The sequence below is a fragment of the Mixophyes fleayi genome, chromosome 1 (genome assembly GCF_038048845.1).
Source record: "Mixophyes fleayi isolate aMixFle1 chromosome 1, aMixFle1.hap1, whole genome shotgun sequence".
Taxonomy (NCBI): Eukaryota; Metazoa; Chordata; class Amphibia; order Anura; family Limnodynastidae; genus Mixophyes; species Mixophyes fleayi.
The window spans coordinates 339,609,701-339,633,977 of NC_134402.1; the positions used below are offsets into that span (position 1 = coordinate 339,609,701).

Below are 24,277 nucleotides of genomic sequence, written 5' to 3' on the forward strand. Positions count from 1 at the left end.
CAGCTTATATGAACTGCATCTCCGGTATCCCCAAAGAACTTCCTTATATAGGGGACAGAATCCACAGCAATCCAGAGACACCTCCTTCACCTTAACGCGTTTCGTCTAGAAGACTTTATCAAAAGGTAAATGAAGTCTTCTAGACGAAATGCGTTAAGGTGAAGGAGGTGTCTCTGGATTGCTGTGGATTCTGTCCCCTATATAAGGAAGTTCTTTGGGGATACCGGAGATGCACTTCAGATAAGCTGTTTTTACTTATGTAAACTGTATGTGATTATCTTTGTTTGTTTGCTATTGAGCACTTTAAGCACTTTGTTGGTGATATTCACTAAGCGCCGTTTGGTCTAATTACCTATATATAAATATAGCATAGCATGAGGCTATTCATTTTTTGGATATGGTCAGATCTTTGAAAAACATTCGGAATGGAGCTGCGTATTTGCAGGGGATGTGTACTCTTTTAATTCTTTATAACGCAGAATAGTTTTTCCAGTGCCAAAGCAAACTATTGCCAGGTGGATTAGGGTGGTTATTCATCAGGCTTACATCAGCTCAGGTCCCAGAAAATATCTCCAACGGTCTATGAAATCATTGCGTGCTTCCTGCGTGGCACAACGTGGGTCCTCAGCCAAGTAACTGTGTCGGGAAGCCACCTAATTCATTTCTTTACCAGGTTTTATTGTTTTAATGTTTATGCATAGCTTTGGATGAAACGTTTTGTGCACAGCTATGTCTGAGCATCCCCTATTTTAAGGGCAGCTTTGGAATGTTTCCATGGTAGCAGTATCCCCTGAACAGAATTAAAGAGAAAAGAGGCTTTCCCATGCTTTACCCTTATTGCTCTTAATGTTATGTTTGTGTAGAGCGAGTTATACTTTTAGTGGATCTCTTTTACCCCATCCTGTAGTGCTTTGTTACTTAATAGCCATTGATGTGGGATTATAGATGTGAGGAGCTTTTGAATCTGTGCAGATTAATGTCTAAGTGCCCAGCTCCAACAGCAGCCTCTATACCCCATGGTAGCATTGTCCCCAAAAAATGGAATCTAAAAATGGGTTTAATGTTAATGTAAACATTCTCTTTTTTTATTGAGCATACAAAGAATGGAGATGTGTAAATATAGGTATTCAAACTTCCCACACAGTGGTGATAGAAATAACTTGGCATCCTTGAATGTATGGGAATTGTTATGTATTTGTCGATACTTTTACTTACACTAGACAGATTTCTGGTTGCCATGTGTTATAGTACCTTTCTGCTGCTTTCACCATATGTAAAGGGACCACTAAACCCAAAATGGGTGATCCAATAAGGAAACTAATAGTTTAGCCTTCACAAGAATATATGTAGAAGTCTCACATTTGACACCAAGTTCATACTATTGTTCTTAGTTGTAAAATCTTCATCCACTGGGCAAAGACAGACAAACCGTTCTTGTGGTTACCACCGTATGTCAAATCTATTCAGTTCTGATAAGTTCCTGCAACAGTGACATGTATGTTAGTGGATGATACATGTAATGTAAAGCTAATTCTACAAAAGTGAACATCTAAGATTACAGCATTGATGTAAAATGCGCTATTCAGCCTTACTCTGCATTTCCACTGTAACTTTGTTAAAAGTCATTTTTGATTAATCTTAACCTACAATAGCACATCGGACAACTCCGTTTGTAGCCAATTATCAAATTCAACTGATATGGGTTGAAGGTCTCAAAAATGTTGCATGCTAGAAAGTGATCAGATCTCTCTGGCAGCGTGTGCTCCAAATATTCCATTTTGAAGACTGCTAGCTAGCTGCTAAGATACAGTGCTCTAGCGCTGCTTCTCTGCACTGCAGCATTAATGACACCTTAACATTAATGGACTTAAATCACAGTTTGGCTTGCTCACAGTAGGTATAGCTATTTACCTGCGGCGCATTTAGCGGGGTCGGCAGTATGACACCTAGTCGCTTGTCATAATTCAGATTATTGATGTTTTGGTAAAGGCCGTCCCCTGTTCTTGAATGCAGAGTGTTTCTGGGTAGTGCTGGGCTTAAGTTATACAGAAGATGTCTTCTAGCTGTGTCGGTTAGCTGTAGGGTTTCACTTGCATATAAAGTTGAATAAAGCAATTTAGAAATATAATGAAATCACTTTAAAATATAAAGGCTGTGATGCTAAAGTAAGGATGTCTGTATACGAGGACATAGGTCAAACGCATTTCATTGTATCTACATTTGTAATGGCAAAAGAGAAGGACACCTTCATAGAGTCATTTACATATATTTGATTTAAAAAAAATCGTATTTGGATCTATTTACAGCTTTTAACTATATTTGTGTGTGCTACTGGTTAACTAAATATGTCTGTTCTTACCAAGAGCATTTTGGCAATTGTTATATTATTATGAATATTTCACTTTAATCGGTGTTCCCTTAATCCAGTACCCATTATCCCATATACAGACAAGTCCACAGTGACCGTGAGAAACACTGCTAACCTATTTAATGAGGAGAATTGTTATGTTTTTATTTCTTTTCTTTTTTTTGTTTGTGTTTTAAACACTTTTCAATGCAGCATAATAAAGCTTCTTGCATAACAAGTTTGGGCGCATAAGTGCATATTCAATTAAACTAGAACATCGCGACAACGCATTTTTTTTAATATTATGGTAATGTAACATTGCGGATTTCTCTTCACAACCTGAGGGTTGTGAAGAAATCTGCAGTGTTGCTGTACCACGAAGAGCCTTCGGGTCTGTTCCAGAGACACTTAGCGCTTAATTGAATATGCCACACAGTGTTTGCATACATGAGAATTCACTATATTTTAGATTTTATTTGTTAGAATATGTAATAAAATATCTCACAGATATGAGCCTAATTCTGTTACTACTTGTTCATTACATGTGTGAATATGATTTTAGTTAACAATTTTGGTTTGTCTCTTTTCATCTAATTTTTCAATCTGTTCTTCACCAGGCCTCTAGCAGCGCAGGTAACCTGGGAGTCCTGATTCCTGTCATTGCTGTGGTGAGTAACCCCCTTGCCTTTTAATATTTGTCAGGATTTCGTTTGTGTTGGAACTGGGTAAAATACATTCTCCTAAGAGCTGAGCAGGTGGGGAATTAATTTGGAGTAGACGTTCTTATCATAGTAATATAGTTGATGAGGTTGGAAAAAGACATCAATCCATTGATTTCAAGTTTGGATCTCCTGCGATCCCCAACTTATATTTGAAATTAATCCAGATGAAGCAACTGCCAATCTGTTTCAATCGGGGCACCTGACCCAATATTGCAGTCCTATTTCTTCCAGGATCCACTACTATACTTAATTTTAATTAACGGTGATAACCATAGATAACCTTTCCCGCTAAAAATTTGTCTAATCCTTTCTTGAACATATGGAATTCACTGCCAGGGAAGGTTGTGATAGCAGATTCAATTGATATCTTAACTGTCCTTACTGTAAAGAACCCTTTCCTTTGCTGGTTGTGAAACTTCCTCTCCTTTAACCTTAGGGGGTGACCGCATGTCCTGTGAAAGTACTCTGTATTGACCCTTAATATATTTGTACATAGTAATCATATCACCCTTAGACGCCTCTTCTAAAGTAAACATGCCTAAACTGGCTAACCTTTCCTCATAACTTAATGACTCCATACCCTTTATCAATTTTGTCGCCCTTCTCTGAACTCTTTCTAGTTCAAAAATGTCTTTTTTTTTTTATAGAGTGGTGCCCAGAACTGTATTCAAGATGAGATCTTACAGTGATTTATATAGTGACAAAATTACACCTCCTTCCCTTGCATCTATGCCCCTTTTTATGTATGCCAATACTTTATTGGCCCTTGCAGCTGCTGCTTGACATTGAGCACTATTGCTAAGTCTACTGCCAGTGAGCACTCCCAAATCCTTTTCCATTATAGATTCCCCTAAATTTATCCCATTTATTTTATTGATTGTGTGCTTGTTTTTGATCCCTAGATGCATAACCTTACATTTATCTATTACATTTTCACCTTTTTCATCTTTTTTTTGTCTTAACAATGTTCTCACTTTTACATATTTTACTGTTGTTAACACCCAAATATTAATTAGGCATTGCAATTAGCTTGTCAGTTGGTAGTACACAGATATGTGGCTGTCCAATCTTAATGGTATGAGAACCCGTGTTTTGAGTGCAGACATGTAAGTTAAGAACCCTTCATTTATTTGTCTTTGCATGCTGACACTTTATACAAAACTATTGGGTAACTCTTAGGGACATTATACACAGGAGTTAATGGTTACATCGGTCGCAGGAAAACAAATATTTAGTAATCTTGCACAATCCATTAGTAAAAAGGCTGCCAAACCCTGCTTGATAAGCTGTCCAGAAACCATGTCTCTTCATTTAGATTTTGAAATGGTATAGTATATTTCTGGTTTGTTATTGAACATCAGCTTTTGGTAAAATTTTGTAGACTGTTTTAAAGCTTTTATTCATCAGTTATGTTTTGCAAGGCTTTATTAAAGACTCTATTCATTGTATTACATTATAGTTATAAAAAATAAAAAAGAATATTTTTCCCTCGAACAAGTACTGAATATGACGCAGGTCTGACACCTATCGCAGCTCGTGATTTTTTTTAGTTCTGTATAAAATATGACTTGGGTGTTTTCTCATTGCAGTGTCTCAAATTAACAGCACCTGGAACATACTGGTCAAAATAAATGTAGTGTCTTGTATTACAAGCTTACCAAAATAGTAAATTTGTCAAGTTACGTAGTGCACAGGGCAAACTAAGAATCGGAAATTTTTCAGCAGATTAATTTACACTATTTGTAGGCATTGTACAACACAAAGAATTCATACAGCTCTTTGTTTTTCAATTATGGTTTATAGGCATTTTACATATACTTTCTCTCAGTCAAATACATAAAAGGAGCTAATATTTTCATCTAACTTTTAAGCCCCAGGTTTAGCGGGAGTCTAATTCATGATATGGTAGGGTTGGCGACTTTGCCATAAAAAACTAGGCAATCCGTACGTTGTTCATAGATTAGAAACATAAAAGGACGATCCACTATAATGCGTGTCTGAGTGGATAGCGGCATGAAACTGGCTCCGGTCACAGTTGCTGCCTGAGTTCCTTCTTCATTAACTGTGATGCTGCCTTGTTGCTGAAACTGAAAAAAGAAATATGTAAACAGACATCCTCTAAAGAAAATAATCTGGAGATAAAACAACACAATGCAATCTGAATGGTCCTGACAGAACTATTTTCATTAATTTGTACAAAGTTGCAAGCCCTATGGGTGAATAACCCATGCACTCTAAATCCAGTCATGTGTATGCGCGGTCTACCTGTGTTCCCATGGGGTTAATACTATGTGCACCAATGGTATGTTCAGCCTGAGCTGCAATAATTGCAAATTGAATGGCGGTCAAGATAGAGATCTTTGACGTCTATAATGCGTGCAATCCGTACACGCGGTTTCCTGGATGCTTGACACATCCTGTTCTGCTTGTTGCGCTCATGTACTTCAAGCGTTTGGGAAGTTGTGAGTGCATACTGACATCACTTTCTCTCTTGTGACAGCTGATCTAGGGGTTGTAATTGCAAAATAGCCATAATTAAATAGTAAATAAAAATTGTCTGTCTTATTTATGTGATAAGTTAGATTTAATGTTTTAATTACATGCTTTCCATTTTGAACATGTACGATTTTCGTGTTGCATCAAGTTTGCCCAGTCAACTCCCTATTTGCTCATTGAATATCAGCCTAAGAAAGCCACGATTTTCTTTGTGACTTAGTGCTGCTCTAGGTATGCAAATTTGCCTGCCCTAGTTATTCCTACGAACCTCCCTGATGTGCATATTGTCCATTTTGTGTTGTGTTATCAGAGTCAATATTCCTTTTTTTTTCTTTTCTTTTCTTTTTTTTTTTTTTTTTTTTTAGCAGGGACTGGATCAGTAACATCCCAAAAGCATAATATCAGCTTTGGGTTTCACTTACGTGACACAGAGGTCCCCAACTATGTTATTAAAGTGAAAAATGAAAAATATAAAAAAAAAAACAAAACATGTTTTAACGTTTCTAAATCTTCGGCATTATGATGGAGTTATTGCTATTCATCCCCACGGAAAGCCTTGAAGTTTACTTCATACCATGGCAGCTTTCAACAAAATCCGAGATCTCCCTCTATATGCCTAATAACTATATCTTCCTATTTTATATAAGTAATACATTCTATTGCTGGCTATAAATTGTTGTGCACTTGTCAGCCATACTAACCAGGCCAATGTTGATACCCTCATCAGTAATGCCTGAGAAATCTGCTTTTGTGGTAAATATGTCCTTTGCTCCCATGCTACTGAGCACTTCCTTCAAGTTATATTTCTTTTCCAGCTTGAAGCGCGGTAGATGAATTTCTCTTGCCCTGAGAATAAAGATAAAATTAAATAAAGGTGTTAGTGGATCTGTCAGGTTTGTGAAATGTACATTTTGCATTGTTCTTTTTAACACATACACAAAGCATAAGGTACAAAGTCCCTTCAAGCTACCTCTGCCTAGGAGATAGCATAATGTATGAAGCAGGCACATTCCATTTGCATAAAGTGCATACCAAAGTCATGTTTGCTCTCGGATGGTTTCCTCCTACAGGGAAGAAGGGACATACAAAGCACTATGTAAAAGATATTTCCCCCCTTGCCTAAAATAAATACAAATAAAGTCCGGTATATCCACGTCCATCATGGGAAAGTTAAGCGAGTCTTTGACTGACTTTCTTGTGCAGTTGTTTTACAAAAAGACGTTGGATGATGATATACATAGATATGTGCAGGGTATACAAGTGATAAACCTTTCTCTCTCTTAAGACATACTCCATATACCTTGTTCAGGTGGGAGCGAACTTTTGATTTACCATTATGGTTTTGATCGGTCATAGTGTTCCATAGGTGTAAACCCCAAAGTTCAACTGGTGGAGGATCTAACACCATCAATTCCTTAGTGCACACTGCAGTGCTCTATAGAGAATATGAAATCATTCACATCAGTCCCTACCCCATTGGATCTTACAATCTAAATTACATACCATACACGCATACTAAGATACTTTTTTTTGGCGGAAGCCAATTAACCAAGCAGTATGTTTTTGGTCTTTGGGAGGAAACTGTATGTTTTCCCCGTGCTTTCCTCCGGTTTCTCCAAATGCCACACAGAGTCCTGGTCAGAATCAAACCCATGACCCCAGCTCTGTGAGGCAGCAATATTAACCACTGGGCCATTCCACTTACTAAAAATCACTTATAGTATTATGCTTGCCCCCAAAAGTTCTTTAAACTATGGTGCAACAGATGAAGAATCCTTGCTTGATTCTTTCTTCTCCTGAGGATGCTTCAGTTTCTGTGTTGCCTATCCCTCTTGGCTTTGCTTCAAAGGCCACACACTGTGGTACACAGATTTTTCCCATGGTAAATATGCCCGCCCTGCGTGGTCAGTGTCATTAGTGCACCATTAATAGACATTACCCTGTTTTTTTTTTTAATTGTAAATGTACTGATGTATATGCAATGTAAACCACTATTGACTGTGCTTTCCCATAGTTGAACATTTTCTTTGAAACAAAGCAACTAAATATTGTTTAAAAAGTGGACCTGTCATCCTCCCATATAATGGAAGTGTATTCAATTCTAATTTTACATTTTAAGTAATTACTGCAGTAAATGTCAGCAGCCATACCTTTTAGATTTTTGCTTATCTTCTCAGTACTCTTACGTAGGAAATGGAGGGGGATCGATAAGAACTTTTATAATGAGAGGAATAAACTATTTTGGAACAAAAGATTCAAGTTATACATGGCTAATCTGCAGTTCTTGGTTTTTACTTCTTTATTAAAAAGTTAATAGTGAGGCCTCTTTAGGGTTGTGTCACATGGACACTTTGAATGCTTAAAAAGCACTACTGGCCTCAGTGCTCCATCTCTCTTCTGGTGAATTGTTTGAGCTCAGGGAACTGCATGAAAAGTTCTCTCTGTTTACGCATGTGATTGCTATGATCGCTAGTGTTTATCAAGTGATCCTACCCATAGGGGGTGAGGTAGAAAGAAATATTTCACATGACACGATTAACCAATTATTACATAAAGGTTTACTATTTCACACAATTTGTGTTTGAAGGGATGCAATTTTCAATTCTTGAATATTTGCAGTTAAATATTATTAGGGTTGAAATACCAATTTTAAAAACAAAGTTGTGTATTTTCTTTTAAGTATATTTCTTTATTTCCCTCTAACATATAAAAAATCTTCCTCTTCAATGGATTCATATTTGGGATGGCTGAGACTCCATACTCCACTCATTTAACAAATATATGGATACCACTTTATGAACTAAAATTGCCCCCCAGACCCAGGTGAACAAACCCCTTTTAGTACACATGAAAGCACAGCTGTACCTGTTACTCATGGTCTTCTGCCATCTGTCCACCACTTGTGGACTGAGCTGCTGCTCAAGGAACTTCATGCCGGACAGTTTATGTGGCACCACTATCAGCATGCTTATGTTGCCAACATATGGCAACTGCAGGAGATCACATTCCAGGTTGTCATCCACACCAACCAAAAAGTTTCCCTTGTTCCTCATCATCTGTACTTTCACCGTTTCCTTATCGCTGACACGGAAATTGGCGGTGTATGTACTCTCCACTGGAAACTTACTCTCCCAAGTTCCTTTGTTAAAAGAGAAGATATTCATACACATTTCATGAGCAAGCAGGATTTTAATACAAGTTTTAGTATTAACTTTTTAACTTCACATTTCAAAAAATACAGTAGAGTATTTAAAGAAAATATTTCACATGATATATGAGACTACATAAAAAAAGTTAAAATACTTTTTAATAGTTTTGGAACTTGTGCACACATTCAAATAAAGATAGGGAAATATATGAGATGTCTACCTTTGAAATAGATGCAGTTGACAAGCAGCATCAGAAGGCCTGGGCTCAGGTTTGAAACTGCTTCCTTTATCAGGCCCTTGGTGAGCTTCTGGATCCTTTGGTTAACCTGATTGACAAAAGCTTTTTCTTCAAAATCGCCAACCTGAGCCTCTGCAAAGTAGTAGTTTTTCAAGCTACTCTTGAAGTCCTCTCTAATGGAGAAATCTTTTTGTATGTATAGATCATTGACTGACCTCAAGGTATAGCCAAAATCTCTACGGTTGAGTCTGTGGATTAATTTCCGGAAGACCGTGTGGATGGTGGAGGTGTCATACTTGGAGCTGGCATTGATAAATTCTTTGAACCCTAATATAGAGAAAATTTGACTCTGACTCTGCCCTTTTGTACCAACTGATAATGTGGCCAGTGCTGTGGAGACTCCAACCGGTGCCAGCAGGATATTTTCAGTTGCATTAATATTTTCTCTTACTGTCCGATAAAGATTAAAGCCAAATTTGGCGTTTATTATGTTGAGCCTTTGAATCCTGGTTTTCCCAGGGAAGAGTTCATATATATTTCCTCCCGTTTTTTCTGTAGTCTTTACTGTAAGAACATCAACGGAATCTGTATAGTCTTCACCAAGTATTTGTTCGAGATCAATATAGTCTTCCTCATCTTCTCCATCAGGGATAAGGTCATTGGTCACTGTATCATCCTTGAGGCTCTCTGTATTTTGTGGAGAAATACCTCGTGCACTCAAAGGACTTTTTCCATCATTGTACTGAAAATGCTCATGCAGATCTTTGACACCGCATGATGCTGACGATATAAAGAGTAAACTTGTAGCAAAGTGTAGAAGATTCATGTTGAAAGAAGCAAATCTTAGGATTCTTTTCTAAAATAATGTTAGATAAATAGAGTGTAAAATGCAGAGAAACATTTCCTACAAGGGATGTAAGCAAGATTCATGCTCAGTAAATTGACATACTATATGCACAGTTCTTCCCTTTGCTGCTTTGTGATTGGAAAAAGAGATAAAAAAGTTTGAATGTGCTATTACTTTACTACTAGGTTGTGCCGAATATTTTCATAGCACATTGTGTTTATTTTCATGCAAGATGATTATATGTTTGTCCATAAACACCTCTGATACAACTTCATGCATATATATTTATAAGTATTACTTAATTATGTTATAAAGAATATAACATTAAGAAGCATCCTTACCCGAGAGCTCCTGGCTACTCCTAGTCCTAGAATATAATGCTGTTGCTCAAAAGAGCTAAAACATAACCTTTACCACCTTCTAGAGTAAACAGTCGGCTACATCAGTCATAGACAGAAATGCCAGGTCAGCCAAAGTCCCTTCCTTCTGATGGGGCCCCTATATTCCCTCCTCAACATCCCTCCCCCTCACTTCCCGGACTTCATTGTCCAGTTTACAATAACAAACTGCATAACTATTTAGCAACCTCTGTGATGTTGAAGTGCCCTAAAATCTTGTTTTGTTTGATGTCGGATCTTTTTGGAATAATAATTATACATAATAGTAATGGACACCAAGATTCCAGATGTGCATCATAAGAAATAATCTTAATTACACATCTCCATGCAATTGATGATACATGCAACTTGGAGTACAGAAATAAAAATTCTGCTTTAACATGTAGCCCAAATAGAGTATATATGTGTGTGTATATGTGTGTATGTATGTATATATATATATGTATGTATATATATATATATATGTATGTATATATATATATGTATATATATATATATATATATAATGTGCAATATATATGTGTATATAATGTGCAATATATATGTGTATATGTACATGTGTGTATATATGTATAAATATAATGTGTGTGTGTGTAGTATAATTGGTGTGCACTGAATTGCTGCCGCAGGATGGGCTGACTTGATATTTGCATTAACAAGCAGTTGTCATAAAATGCCGTGTGTGTGTGTGTGTGTGTGTGTGTATATGTATCTATAATATAAATGTCTAGTGGCGTGTGTTAGTCTGTCTGTGTGTGTGTGGAAAATATAAAACCAAGCTGCAGCGCCACCTGCTGGGCGGAGTTATACACTGACCTACTAAATTCTTAGTGTGTGTGGGGAAAAAAATTCAGAAAGGGCTGAAATTTGGTATACTAAGATGTTTTTAATTTGTTAATTTAATTTGTTAATTGTTAAAAGTGTTTATAAAGATTTAAAAAAAATATATATATATTTCTTGAAGGAGAAGTGACAGTTGGGAGTGGTTGGTGGTTGCCGGGGGTGACAGTGGGGAGTGGTTGGTGGTTGCCGGGGGTGACAGTGGGAAGTGGTTGGTGGTTGAGGCCTGGGCTATGGCCCAAATGCATGGCAAGAACCTTTTTAACACCTTAAGTAGCTTGATTTGACTAGAATGCATGAGTATCATGTACGGGTTAACTTGTGTGTGTGTGTGTGTGTGTGTGTGTATATATGTGTGTGTGTATATATATATATATATATATATATATATATATATATATATATATATATATATATATATATATATATATATTATATATATTTCTACATACATACTGTATATCTATCTGACATGTACCATTTCAAGAAAAGTTGGATTTTATCTATGTTCTTGGTTTACAGCTCACTCGACGATTACCACCCATCAAAGAGGCTAAACCACGGCTTCAGAAGCTCTTCCGAGATTTTTGGTTATACTCTGTACTAATGGGCTTTGCAGTAGAAGGGTCAGGTAAATCATAACTAACAAGTCACTTTATTCTATGCATGCCCTCCTTGTAGCATGGTTTTTCTTTCCCTATAACTCAGGTTTGGGCTGCTTTTAGATAAGTGTCTGCTCTGCCTCCCATTCATCCTACCTGCTGATTGCCCTCTTCTGTGTTAATCCATCCTTGCTCACTGTTGCCGCACTGCCTTGTCTTTACTTACCTGCATTCTGACAGAGATGTTTATGCATACATGGATCTGTGAAAGGTTATGCAGTGTAATGCTTAAAGGGCAGTTAAATACAAAAGGGTCACTTTTACTTGTACGCAAAAACAAGAGACTGGATTAGCGACAGTGGATAACGTTCTTGAAATACCATTTCTCTCACGTACATGGGGGACATTGAAGACTCCGGGGTTTAGGGAGTGGTTGCTGGACCCTTGGGAACTTTCAAATTTAGTCCTGAAATGAATGCTCCTTCCCCTCTAAACTGCATTGTCTAAATATAATCCCCACTCTTGTTTAGTGCGCAACAGATCAGTGAGCGTTTTTAATGGCTGTTTCTGCACTTTTGTTAAGTTTTTTTTTCCTTGGTTTTATATTAGTCTAATATTTTCTTTGTTGACCTTGTCTTCTGTATAGGGCGTCCCTAATCCCATCGCTGGGGATGCCTAGAGCAGGCTGTGGAGGTGCAGACAGCCTGCTCCCACTAGTGGGGGTGGGGGGGAGGGGGTGACACTCTAATACTGCAGGTAGTGCCCAGGATTGCATATGGTCACATATCGGGCCGGGAGAGTGTTGAAACCCCAACTGGAGAAATGGCAGTCAGGTAAGTGGGTAGCTGCTCTCCTGGAGCGGAGAGCCGGCTAAAAGCTGTGGTATCTAAATGCCCCTCCCCCACACCACTTTCCCGGGTACCAGGACCAGCATATAGCAGGGGTCTCAATAGGTTGGGGGGGTGAGTTGGGTTATAGAATCATACAGTGGTCTCACACCTTTACACACCTATGATCTGCCACTACCTATTGAATAAGGGCAGTAGAACCCCAATATACTGGCACGCGCACTGCACCTTTGTTACGCACATGTTGGCAATCAACACACCAGCAGTCAGTTAACATGTCAATACTCTGTTACACAAATGTACACACTAGGCTTGTTAATCAAATGGATTAACATTCACACACCACCATTTAAAGGGTTTACATGGTCAAGCAATACGCCTTATAAAGGGCTAATGAATTTGTTAGAGCATCAATGACAAAACTTAATAATCTTATATTTAATTTACAAAGGTACAGGGCATTTGGATATAAATTAAAAAGGAACATATAACATATTACATGCAGAATAAATGTAATACAGTTATTAAAACAAATGGGATGAAGTTACAGACAATTTTCTTTGTGTGTTCCTGGGACACGTCCAAATTAAATGGACAGTCCTTCAGTTAGATTGAGACCCAAAGAGCTGACCATCTACTCTCCTACACTCTGTTTTTAAGCAGAGGGCATTCAGAGTGACAGTGTATATGCTAATGTAGGGGAGGAAATGTCCCCGGGTGATGATTATAGTTTTTCCAAAAATTGTCCAAAAGTTTTGACCACCTGTAACTTTTTTCTTGGACGTATCCAATACATAATTTCCCTTTAATAAACCAGTCATAACCTCCCACACATTTAGAGAGAGGTCATTAAGGTGCAACTTGACAATGCTACAGCTGTGGCATACATAAATCTCCACCAGCTACTAAGAGTGCACTAGCCATGAGGGAGATGAAATTGGCTGGAACAGTTTAGTTCATCCATTTTCGGCGCTGTTCATATCATAGAGAACTGGGAAGACAACTTTCTCAGCAGAGATGGTCTCTTCTGGAGATTTTCCAGCAGCTGGTGTTAAGGTGGGGAGTAGTCGACATGATGGTGTCTCAATTGAATCACAATGTGGAGTGCTTATGCTCTAGGACGAGGAATCCACAGGCATACCTCTTCCCACTGTTGACCGTGCTTCCGCGGGTGCTAAAAAAAAATTAGAGAGAGGGATTTCTGGTGATTTTCAAAGAACCAGACCGACCCAGGAGTCAGAGTCGCCAAGAGGTATTTGGGGCCCGGTACAGCAACTTTTTCCACAGAGGAAAAGGTAATGGCACCGATAATGGGGAAGTGACCACAGTTTTGGGGTCGTGGTCAATATGGGGCATGACTGCATCGCTTTAAACATGACATATTATATATTAAAGCAATGTTGCTGTCGCCCACCTGTTATTGCAGCTTTCACAGCCTGGTGCTGGATTCTTGTATGCATCCTGGAATGTTGGGACCTGTTTGGAAAATGTATAGGTACGTGAAATACTAACAACCGAGCAATAAGTGGACACAGATCACGCAGTATATAATTCATATATTATAATAAAACATTACATTTTCCACGCCACCCACCTAGCCACAGCACACCAGATACCAGGCACATCACAACCCCCCTAGCCACATCACAACCCCTTTAACCACATCACCCCCCCCCCCCCCTCCCCCAGGCACATCACACACAAGCCCCTCAGACATAATTAACAATCCCCCAGACCAGCATACTTACCCAAGCTGTGCTGCTGGGACTGCCTGAGCAGGGATGCTCTAAATCTCGTGAGATTACCTAACCTCGCAAGACTTGGAGACAGTGTGTCCAGAGACTGGGAGTTACAGCTCCCACCCTCCCCTTAACATCCCCCCCCTATTCGCGTCCGCTGAAAGGAATAAAAAATTAATTAAAAATATATATATATTTTTTTAAATAGTTTGCTGCCAGGGGCGCCCGCCACATGAGGTCTTGGTACACCAACATCCTCGGCACGGCAGAAGGTCCGGCATGATGCCTGCCGCTAAAACTAGACCTGTTAGGTCGGGGTCCAGTCCCCCACCATTGTTTACCTTGGCTAGCTTTAACGGCATGGCTGTTTAAGCCATGATTCTTAAGGTCTGTGTGTTCTCTGAGAAGGTGAATCAGACCTGGAATTATCACAGAGCCTGGAAGGTCTACATTTCCTGGTGTGAATTGAAGGGGTTTCCTACCTCTTCTTTCAGACTGGACAAGTTACTGCAATTTCTGCAGGACAGTCTGGAAGACAGGTAATAGCTCAGTTCGTTGAAGGTCCAGGCTTTAACTCTTTTGGTTTTGTTTCAGAGAAAACCGTCCCTTTTACCTGATGTACAGACCTTACACAGCACCCCTAGCCCCACTCTCCATTTGAACTTATTGTTTTAGTGGAGTTGAAATTCTTTACCCGGAATACAGTCTTCCTGTTGGCTATCTCTACTGCTAGGAGCGTTTTGGAGCTTGGGGCTTTGTCTTGTATCTTTCACAAGGAATAAGTAATGCTTATGACCAAGCCTATATTTCAGCCCAAGGTTCCACTTCAATAACGAAATTGTAATTCTGGTTGTGGACCAGGGTATGTCTCCAGAGAAGGGGGACTCTCTTCGCGCCCTGGATGTGGTTAGGTCCTTGAGAGCTTATTTGGATAGGACTTGCACAAGACGGGTGATCTCTTGGTCCTATAAAACTTATACAAGAGAGGATGGCCAGCCTCTATTTAGACTGTTGCCCATTGTATTCTTTCAGTAATTCGCCAGGTTTACATGGGAGCAGGGCAGTCTGTCCCTGAAAATGTGAGAACGGATTCCACTAGATCGGTGGATGCCTCTTGGGCGTTGTGATACAGGGCCCTTCTCTTAGCAGTTATGCTGGGCAGCCATCCGGTCTATGGTGTACACTTTCACAAAGTAATACAGTTTTAATACTTTTGCATACAAAGGTGCCAGTTTTGGATGGTGGGTGTTGCAAACTGTGCCTTTTGAGCGTACTCTATGTTAGAGACAGTTTTGGGACACCCTCAGTCTTCAGTGTGCCTTCTGGATGTTAGAGAAAATAGAATTTTTGTACTCATATTAAATCCTTTTCACTGTATACAGTGGGGGGCACTGAAGGCACTCTCAACTCTTTTTAATATTTTTTGTTTGTTCTGTTTCTTTTTCACTGTTATCTTTGTTAGCATTGTGTGTTTCCTGGAAGAATGATGTTTTCTCCTTTCCCTTGTTCAGTACTCCTGTTTCTGTCCTTTTGGGTTTTCTTAGAGTGTTGAGGGATAGAATGTAGCCAATAGAGTATAAAGGGGGATGAGCTGTAATTTCAGCACTAAATTTTTAAGTGCCAAAAGCTCAAGCAACCACTCTTTATACCCCAAAGTCTCCAGTGTACCCCATTGAATTCAGATAAAAGGATTTCACATAAGTACAAAAATCATATTATTTCTCTACTTTTATTGCTGTGCTTTGCATATTGTTATTGGAATATGCACTGGAAGTCTCTCAATATGTAACATGCTCTGCTATTATATTATATTAATATTATGATATTATAATATTATGATACAGATTAGCTATTGGCTGCAATACTTTTTTAGAAACACAGACTCTTGAGTTAGGAACACTTGCCTACAGGATGAGAGCTATATTACTGCTACTTTCTCTGCTGTAACTTTTCTCTATGAATTTCTACATGTGCCTTCTATACAGGTCTGTCTGCATGTCTGCTCACTTCTTTTAACAAATACAATACATGTACTCTACAATTCACTTGGCCCATTTAGCACTGTCTATCTGTCTATAATTTTGCTGAATTATTCTTTGGAAATGTTTCTCTGAGCTCGACAGGACTCTTTTTGATACTGTTTATCTGTGCTTCATGAATTTGTTTTGTATTGGCTGTATTCTGTAGGTCTCTGGCCTGAGGAGTGGTATGAAGGAGTCTGTGAAATAGCTACTAAGTCACCCTTGCTGACGTTTCCCAGTAAGGAGCCTTTGCGTTCTGTCCTGCAGTACAACTCTGCAATGAAGAACGACACTGTGACATCGGTGAGAACCTTCAAAAGTTTGCCCTGTTTGCTATTGGCTATTATGTGTGACACATTTTAAGACTGCTGGTATTTCCTGTGCAGGCAGAACTAAATGAGCTAAGGAGTACCATTATCAATCTGCTGGATCCTGCTCCTGAGGTATCTGCACTCATCAACAAGCTTGACTTTGCCATGTCCACTTATCTGCTCTCTGTATATCGCCTGGAGCACATGAGGTGAGTATTCCTGTCGGCTTAGATACATTTAGATTATTTTGTGTGCTGCCTTCAATGTTCTTTGATACAATATGGTTTTCTATTAGGGTCTTGCACTCAACAGATAAGGATCGGTTCCAGGTCATGTTCTTTTATTTTGAGGACAAGGCTATCCAGAAAGATAAATCAGGTGAGTTTTATTATGTTGCACTTGTATCCACATTTCATAACTCAATGTAACGACTCGTCCACATGAAAGTTTGTCTTTGTTAATACTGGCAGGAAAATAGAGATGACAGGACTCTCTATAGCACTATGCCGTGCTACGTATGCTATCTGCCTAAACGGCAGTGAGGTTCAAAAAGTAGGAGGCTATTGAGAGAAAATGACTCCCACAACATTTTCTCACAATAACCTAAATTGACCTCTGGTGAAATGTTTCTGGCACCTTTCTCATATTTTATTCTCTTGTAAACTTAGAAGGAAACCTCTTTTCTTTAAAAGCCCTTAGAGTGGTTTTCTTGAAACCGCTTTTACAACTGCATTGTAGTATTATAGTCAAAGGTATGATTAAGTCTACGTTATAAAGCTATACAGAAGTGGAAGTTTCTCAATCAATTTATAGGCTCATAGGTTCTTTAAAGGTGGGGTTATAAAGTTGTCTTTGATGCATCATCATCATCTGTTTATTGTACTTAATATCTTAGTTTATTGAGCTCATCTGCATTGCATTACAGAGTGCAAGCACTTACCTTGGTTGTTATGTTGTGTGATCTAGCACAAATTAGAAGGTTTCAGTTCTGTCCTATTTCGTGCAGGGATGATGCAGTGTGTTGTTGCGGTAGCCGATAAGGTATTTGATGCCTTCCTAGCAGTGATGGCTGATAAGGTAAGAGTTGGTGTGTAGGCTTGAAATCTACAAAATGGTATGATATATAATAATTATGTAACACTGGTTCTCTTGGAGCATGGTGGAACTGCTTTGGGACAACACTTCATATGCTTACATAGTTTATCTACTCGGTTTCTCCAAACGTATGAGTCACCTGTAGATTCTTGGTGCATCATGTACAATGCCACTATGAGGTTAACTGAGGAAGTCTCAGTCTATTTTGTCACTTTTAAATAGATACACATGAATTAGGTGCAAGGAGCTTCTTTAATTCTATTATGTGAATTGAATTCAAACAACAAATGCACCAAATATACTGGAAATGTAATATCACAGCACAACTGAAGTGAATAAAAATTACTGATCTTGAGATTCCCTTTTTTCAGTTCTCTCTAGAGATCCAACTTTCGGATAGTGGCACACAATTGCTTTGAGTGCCGTATCAGCCACATGGATCCTGGTATCTACACTAACATAAACTGTACAAACTTGCACTACATAGCTAGTATTTTCTTTCATGAAATGTGGTCCAGGCCTTCCATATCCCTAATGATGCATGTGCAATTCCACTTTCGGAGCAGCCTGTGCAACCCTCATATTTAAATGATCTGTAGATTGATTCTTATTTGTGCTTTGGTACAAACTATGGATATTCTAGAGTAGAGAGGAGCTAACCCTTTAAACTAATCATGTAGCCTTCTAATGTAGAGGCACACATCAATGTCATTGTCATCTTCTTGTAGAAGATTTAAATACAAAAAAAAAAAAAAGAAAAAAAGAATTTAACTATATAAATGAGTGTATACATTTTAAATGACACAATGCCCCACTTCCTTTGAAGGAAGAATAAGGGAGTATTCCACTATTGCCACTGTAGAGCCACATTATAATATCTCCTGAAACATACCCCAGAATTTTTTCAAAGCACATGCTGTTGTGGATCTCTGAGTGGTCCATTAGACCTCCCTGAAACAATGAAGCAAGTAAGCGCCTTTGCCGCTTGCACAGAATAAATAAGTATGGTGCTGTCTGCAGTTTTTTCCTGCTAGTCTTCCTTATCAAACTTATAATCTGCTTTGATTTTTACGGTCCTCTTTTGCTGAGGTTTTTACCAGGTAGTGTATTCTAAAGTAATTGCAACCTGACTTTTTTGAAGACTCGATTGGTTCTACTGGCAGCAAAAGAAAACAGGGAATATACCGTGAAGGTTTTTTTTATGTTAATAGTACATAAAACATGTTTAAATCATCTTGCTTATAAAAAAGTGAAAATTGTAGTTGCTTATATATCAATGTTTCCGCACGCAAGCACATATATATGATTGCTGTTATAACCCAACCCAATCAGCAATTTGTTTATTACTACAGAAATCAAACATCTGATTGGCTGCTATGATTTACTTTTTTAAAGGCATATGGCCTGTGTGTGCCTCCTTCATAAATAAATGCAATTTTAGAGAGGATAGAGGTTTTCTGCAGTAACCATTAATCTGTTTTGTTATTTTATGACCTTCACTTCATTCTTGTAGCCTAAAACAAAGGAGAATGAGGAAGAGTTGGAGCGCCATGCTCAGTTCCTGCTTGTGAACTTCAATCACATTCATAAACGCATAAGGAGGGTTGCAGACAAGTATTTATCTGGACTGGTAGACAAGTGAGTATTAAATGCTCATCTTACTTATATTTATTTGCGATTTGTCTGTTTATATTATTCCTTGTCCAGTTGGGAAGTATAAAATAAAAACTTTGCTCATTTTTACTTATTACATTTGTTTGGGCATGTAACTGTATAAGAGCTATTTGTTTTTTTCTGTTTTATTAATTCCCAAAGTTTGTATTGTTAAGGCATTGTGACAGTATGGGCTTACTTTACCACCTTGTCGGGGCCTTACAGATTGCTTTGGGTTTTGCTTTCTGTCAGTAACCTGCTATTACTGACCACTCCTACTTGTGCTGTTTGGACAAACCAGACACTCACGGAGAGTAGGTGTCAGCTGTAACCACTTGCACCTGGGAGGTGTGTGTGATGGCTGCAGCGCCTGTTTGCTGGTTACTCTGGCTGGATTCTGCCGACTGTTTACTGTGGATCAGGACTGCTTGGTAGCATGCAGAGCATTGCGTCAGGATACTGAGCTCACACAGGACAACTGGGGTGAAAGAATTACAGTGTTTGTCATTTTCTGTAGGTCACGGGAACACATCTGAAGCATTGCATTAGCAGAGCAAGTTCTTTAGTAATTATGTAGTCAGGTGTGGCTGGTCCCCCTTCTCTCAGCCTTTTCCCGTACATGCTGCAAGGACCTATTTAACTTAAAGTGCAATACTATGCTTTTGTGTATTAAATATAATGCAATGTTTGACATTTATCTGAAAATGTATTTCTTGTAAATGTATGTGTTTAAAAATAGAAACTGTATCTTATAATGCAGTAAATTGCTCATCCTGGGGGACGCAGTAGACATTGTTGGGAGGCCCACCGTGCTTGTGCAGGGTTTGCATGAATCCTGCAGGAACAAGAGTGTGAGAAGGAGACCGGTAATATTCATGCTGCTACAACCCGATTGCCTACTTAGGGAGACTGGATTCAGATGCACCGGAGATCCTTCTGGTAGCGGCACATGGATAGTAATAAACTCTGACAGTGTGCTGGCCCCTTGGGGTCCCAGGTAGCAAAGCACCACAGCTGAGCTGAAAGAGAGATCTATCTGCGCCGTGAGATCAGGTTTCTTTACTCCTGGGGCCATATTCAACTTGGAGCTGACACCAGACTTCTGGGACCAAAATCCTGGAAGTTTAGATGGGAGATTTAAAAAAATGTCCCAGGACATGCTTATTATTATTATTATTATCATTTATTTGTTGGGCGCCACAGGGTTTTCGCAGCGCCTTACATAATACGAACAGTAGACCATACAGGGTTAAACATCACAGAACAATAAACACTAAGTATCAATGCTTCGGAAACTCCGGGCAGACATATGGAGTGAGGGCGGAGCAGAAGAGTCGGTATGAAGACAGGAGGGGAGAGGGGTCCTGCTCATACGAGCTTACATTCTAAGGGAGGGTGGACAAACAGGCACGAAGGGAGGCAGTGATGCAAGGGAGAAAAAGAGACCAGGGGAGAGGAGGGAGAACAAGCTGAGTGGATGAAGGGTTAAGTGGATGGTTGGTAGGCTTTCAGGAACAGGTGAGTTTTGAGTGCCCGTTTGAAGGAGCACAGATTGGGATGCTTAGTGGAGAGAGATAAGTTTCCACTCAATCTGGCAGTGCATGGATATTGGTGAGACAAGATGAGAGACAGGAGGCTTGATAACTCCCTTCCTATGTCTAAATATGTATGTAAAAGTTGATAAGCACCATGCAAAATTGCTTGTTTTGTCTCTCCATCCTGATTCCACTAATTCTGGACTGAGTGACTTAATCCATAAACCACTATGGTTCCTTCACTGAACCAAAGCAGTGACTTAACCAGATTAGCTCTGATGCCTTGTTGACATTATGGTGAGTGTTATGTTTCACTTAGATACATGTAAATAAAACATTGAATTTTAATATATACCAGGATAATTAAGCCAGCCATTATAAATATTGTATTCTTGGCAAAACATGTCCCACAACACGTGAGGGAAGGGTATGTGGCCACACTCCTCACCCCATGTCCATGCAGGCTAACAGGCCCCATAGATAGAATCTTAAATCTGAAGAGCAAGGATGCACTGCAACAGTCTGTCGTTCTTCGTCAAGATGTACTGCAACTTTTTTAAAGGGTTGTGATTAGTCACCACAGTGAGGTGCTGGCAACCCAAATAGGGCTGATGTTTTTATTTTCACAGCCCACACAATAGCCAAATACTTCTTTATTGTGGCATACCCCACTTCCCTATTCAGCAGTAAACCATAGGTTGCTCCTGCCCCTCAGGCCATTCCTGGTTGAGTACCACTCCAGTCCATAGTGTGAGGCATGAGTCTGAAAAATAAAGTCTTTGTTATAGTTCGGCACCCCCAATACTGTAGCACTCGCCACATTTTTGGCTTCTTTATTTACTTGAATGCCAGCTCACAAGTGGGTGTCTAGTCTAGTACTTTGGCGGTCTTTTCCAAGTGAGGTCTGTTGAGGGCAGAGCTAAATCTATGGACAATTTGTCTGTAGTACCCTGCAGTCCTTAATAGCGCACATACATGTTTTTGGGTCATGGAGTGGGGGCCAGTCTCCTGTGGTCCCTACCGTCTCTGAACATGGCCTAACTCTCCCTCCCCCTCACTATAATTCTGGTACTGCATTTCCAACATCCCCATCTTGCACTAGTCTGCTGAATTTTTTATAACACCAGTCCTGTCTGTCTTTCCGATTGACAATGGTTACATGCAAAAGCCCTGTGCAACCATCAGCTGAATGCGTGCCCATCACTGCCTGCCGCCTTCTATGTTCCTGGCTACCCTGTACTTTCAACCCTTAAATAGTTGCACTCCAACCTCTACCCCTGAACGACCAATACCAGCCTGACGCCTCCTGGTGGACATCACTACTTGGCACTAAAGCTGACTTTCTTCTGTGTACAAGATCATCTCTAGGCAATCTAGTAGGATCAAGAGGACTGGAAACAATATCCTCTGTTTGCTAGAGGATGTTATTTCTCCAGAAATAAGGATCTCACCGGATAATCCAGATGGTCTGGCAGCTTATGTCTTTTCGTCTTGTTGTTAGACTACAATCTTCAGGAGCAGCTATGCCAGCATGGGTGATGCTGCCATATCTCCTCTTGAAAATTGTATTCTAGCAACCTGGATCTGTTCCCCTGGAGAGTGTAGACTGGCTGCTTGAACCCTGATGATGTGGGAGGCCACCCAAACCTGCTAGATCTCAGAGCTGGCCAACTCTTCAGTCCGGGAATACTCTAGCTATGTTCAGTTCCAGCTGAACCCCATTTGCCATGGGAACTGTGATTGCACGATTCCCTAACATCACATCAGGATCAACAGGATGAGAGCTGATTGTGATATTGAGGCCTTTGAGTCTTTCAGTTCTTCTCCCTGTAGATGTGTCACATGGAATGGCAGCAAATGACTGCTCAAGCTTAGTGGTCAATTTCCCCAGACAGTTGACTCTTTCCACTACAGGGCAATTCTCTCTTTCCGCCTTGTTTTAATCTAATTCACATAATTTTCCATTGCCCTATAATTTTTAATCGCGTATATTTTATCCTTCTATTTAGCATGGGATAATACAGTACTATATTAAATAAATACATTTCTCTCTCATCCAAGCTGGGGGACTCTGGTAACATGGTATTGTAGGAGGGAAGCGTGGAATTGGCACTTAACTAGTTAACTTGTTAGATGTAACTTGCTGACAGACCCCTCCCCTCAACACCCCCCTGTAGCTCCTCAATGTAGTTTAAGTGCCCAAGGAGTTTGACTTAATTTTATTGCTGTGAAAAAAAAGTGTTGTTTTCTTCTCTTTAATTTCTGCTAATTATTTTCCTTTTAGATGAAGGCAGAGTGCTTTCGCAATGCACACTATTTCATGTGCAGACACGCTGAGCGATTCCTAAGAAGGGATGCTTGGCAGGGAAGGCAGGTGATTCTTCTGTCACTGTATGAGAGCTGGAGGGCTCTCCCTGACAGCGCCTGCATTTCATCTAATCGGCCAATCACGTGACAGCAGCTCAATGCATAAAATCATGCTCACTTTGTCAAGAAGCTCAGTTGTTGATCAGGCCAAACATCAGAATGTGGAAGAAATGTGATCTAAGTGACTTTGACCATAAAATGAATGTTGGTGCCAGAGGGGGTGGTTTGAGTATCTCAGAAACTGCTGATCTTCTAGGATTTTTACACACAACAGTCTCTAGAGTTTGCAAAGAAATGTGTGCAAAGCAGAAAACACCCAGTGAGCAGCAGTTCTGTGGGTGAAAATGCCTTGTTAATGAGAGAGTTCAGAGGAGAATGGCCAGACTGGTTCAAGCTGTCAGGAAGAGGCAACAGTAACCCAAATAACCAAGTGTAAAATGGTGGTATGTGGAAGGGCATTTCTGAACACACACAGCATGTCAAACTTTGAAGTGTTCTACTCCAGTCGGCTAAGAACGGGAAGCTGAAGCTACAGAGGACACAAGCTCACTCAAACAGGACAGTTGAAGATTGGAAATTTGTTGCCTGGTCTGCATATCTTGATTTATGCTGCGATATGCAGATAGGGTCAAAATTTGGCATAAACAACATAAATTCATGGATCCTTCCAGCCTTGTGTAAACTGTGTGGGCTGGTGATGGTGTAATGCTGTGGGGAATGTTTTCTTGGCACATATTAGGCCCTTTAATGCCAATTACACAACATTTAAATGCCACAGTCTAGCTGGGTATTGTTGCTGACTATGTGCATCCCTTTATGGCCATAATCTACCCATCTACTAATGGCTACTTCCAGCAGGATAATGCACCATGTCACAAAGCACGTCATCTAACGCTGGTCCCACGGACATGACAATAAGTTCACTGTGCTCCAGTGGCTTCCACAGTCACCAGATCTCAATCCAATAGACCACCTTTGGGATGTGGTAAAACAGGACATTCGCAGCATGAATGTGTAGCTGGTGAATCTGCAACTGTGTGATGGTATCATGTCAACATAGACCAGAATC

The 24,277-nt window shown here is 39.7% G+C and overlaps 2 protein-coding genes across 3 annotated transcripts in view; one reads left to right on the forward strand and one right to left on the reverse strand.

The window, feature by feature from the left end:
• Positions 1-24,277, forward strand: part of PI4KA (phosphatidylinositol 4-kinase alpha) — a 119,171-nt gene that overhangs the window by 47,617 nt on the left and 47,277 nt on the right. For both annotated transcript variants that reach the window (XM_075216171.1, XM_075216180.1), the window contains exons 19-25: positions 2,965-3,015; positions 11,560-11,668; positions 16,414-16,550; positions 16,634-16,767; positions 16,854-16,936; positions 17,565-17,635; positions 19,167-19,291. In XM_075216171.1, the coding sequence (XP_075072272.1) occupies positions 2,965-3,015; positions 11,560-11,668; positions 16,414-16,550; positions 16,634-16,767; positions 16,854-16,936; positions 17,565-17,635; positions 19,167-19,291 (710 nt within the window). The remainder of the gene's footprint in view (positions 1-2,964; positions 3,016-11,559; positions 11,669-16,413; positions 16,551-16,633; positions 16,768-16,853; positions 16,937-17,564; positions 17,636-19,166; positions 19,292-24,277) is intronic.
• On the reverse strand, positions 4,177-10,262 carry SERPIND1 (serpin family D member 1). The gene is made up of 5 exons (XM_075216157.1): positions 10,141-10,262; positions 8,935-9,808; positions 8,431-8,704; positions 6,267-6,411; positions 4,177-5,156 (listed from the first exon to the last, which is right to left on the reverse strand). The coding sequence occupies exons 2-5, from the start codon at positions 9,776-9,778 to the stop codon at positions 4,965-4,967; spliced, it is 1,455 nt and encodes a 484-aa protein (XP_075072258.1). The 5' UTR covers positions 9,779-9,808; positions 10,141-10,262; the 3' UTR covers positions 4,177-4,964.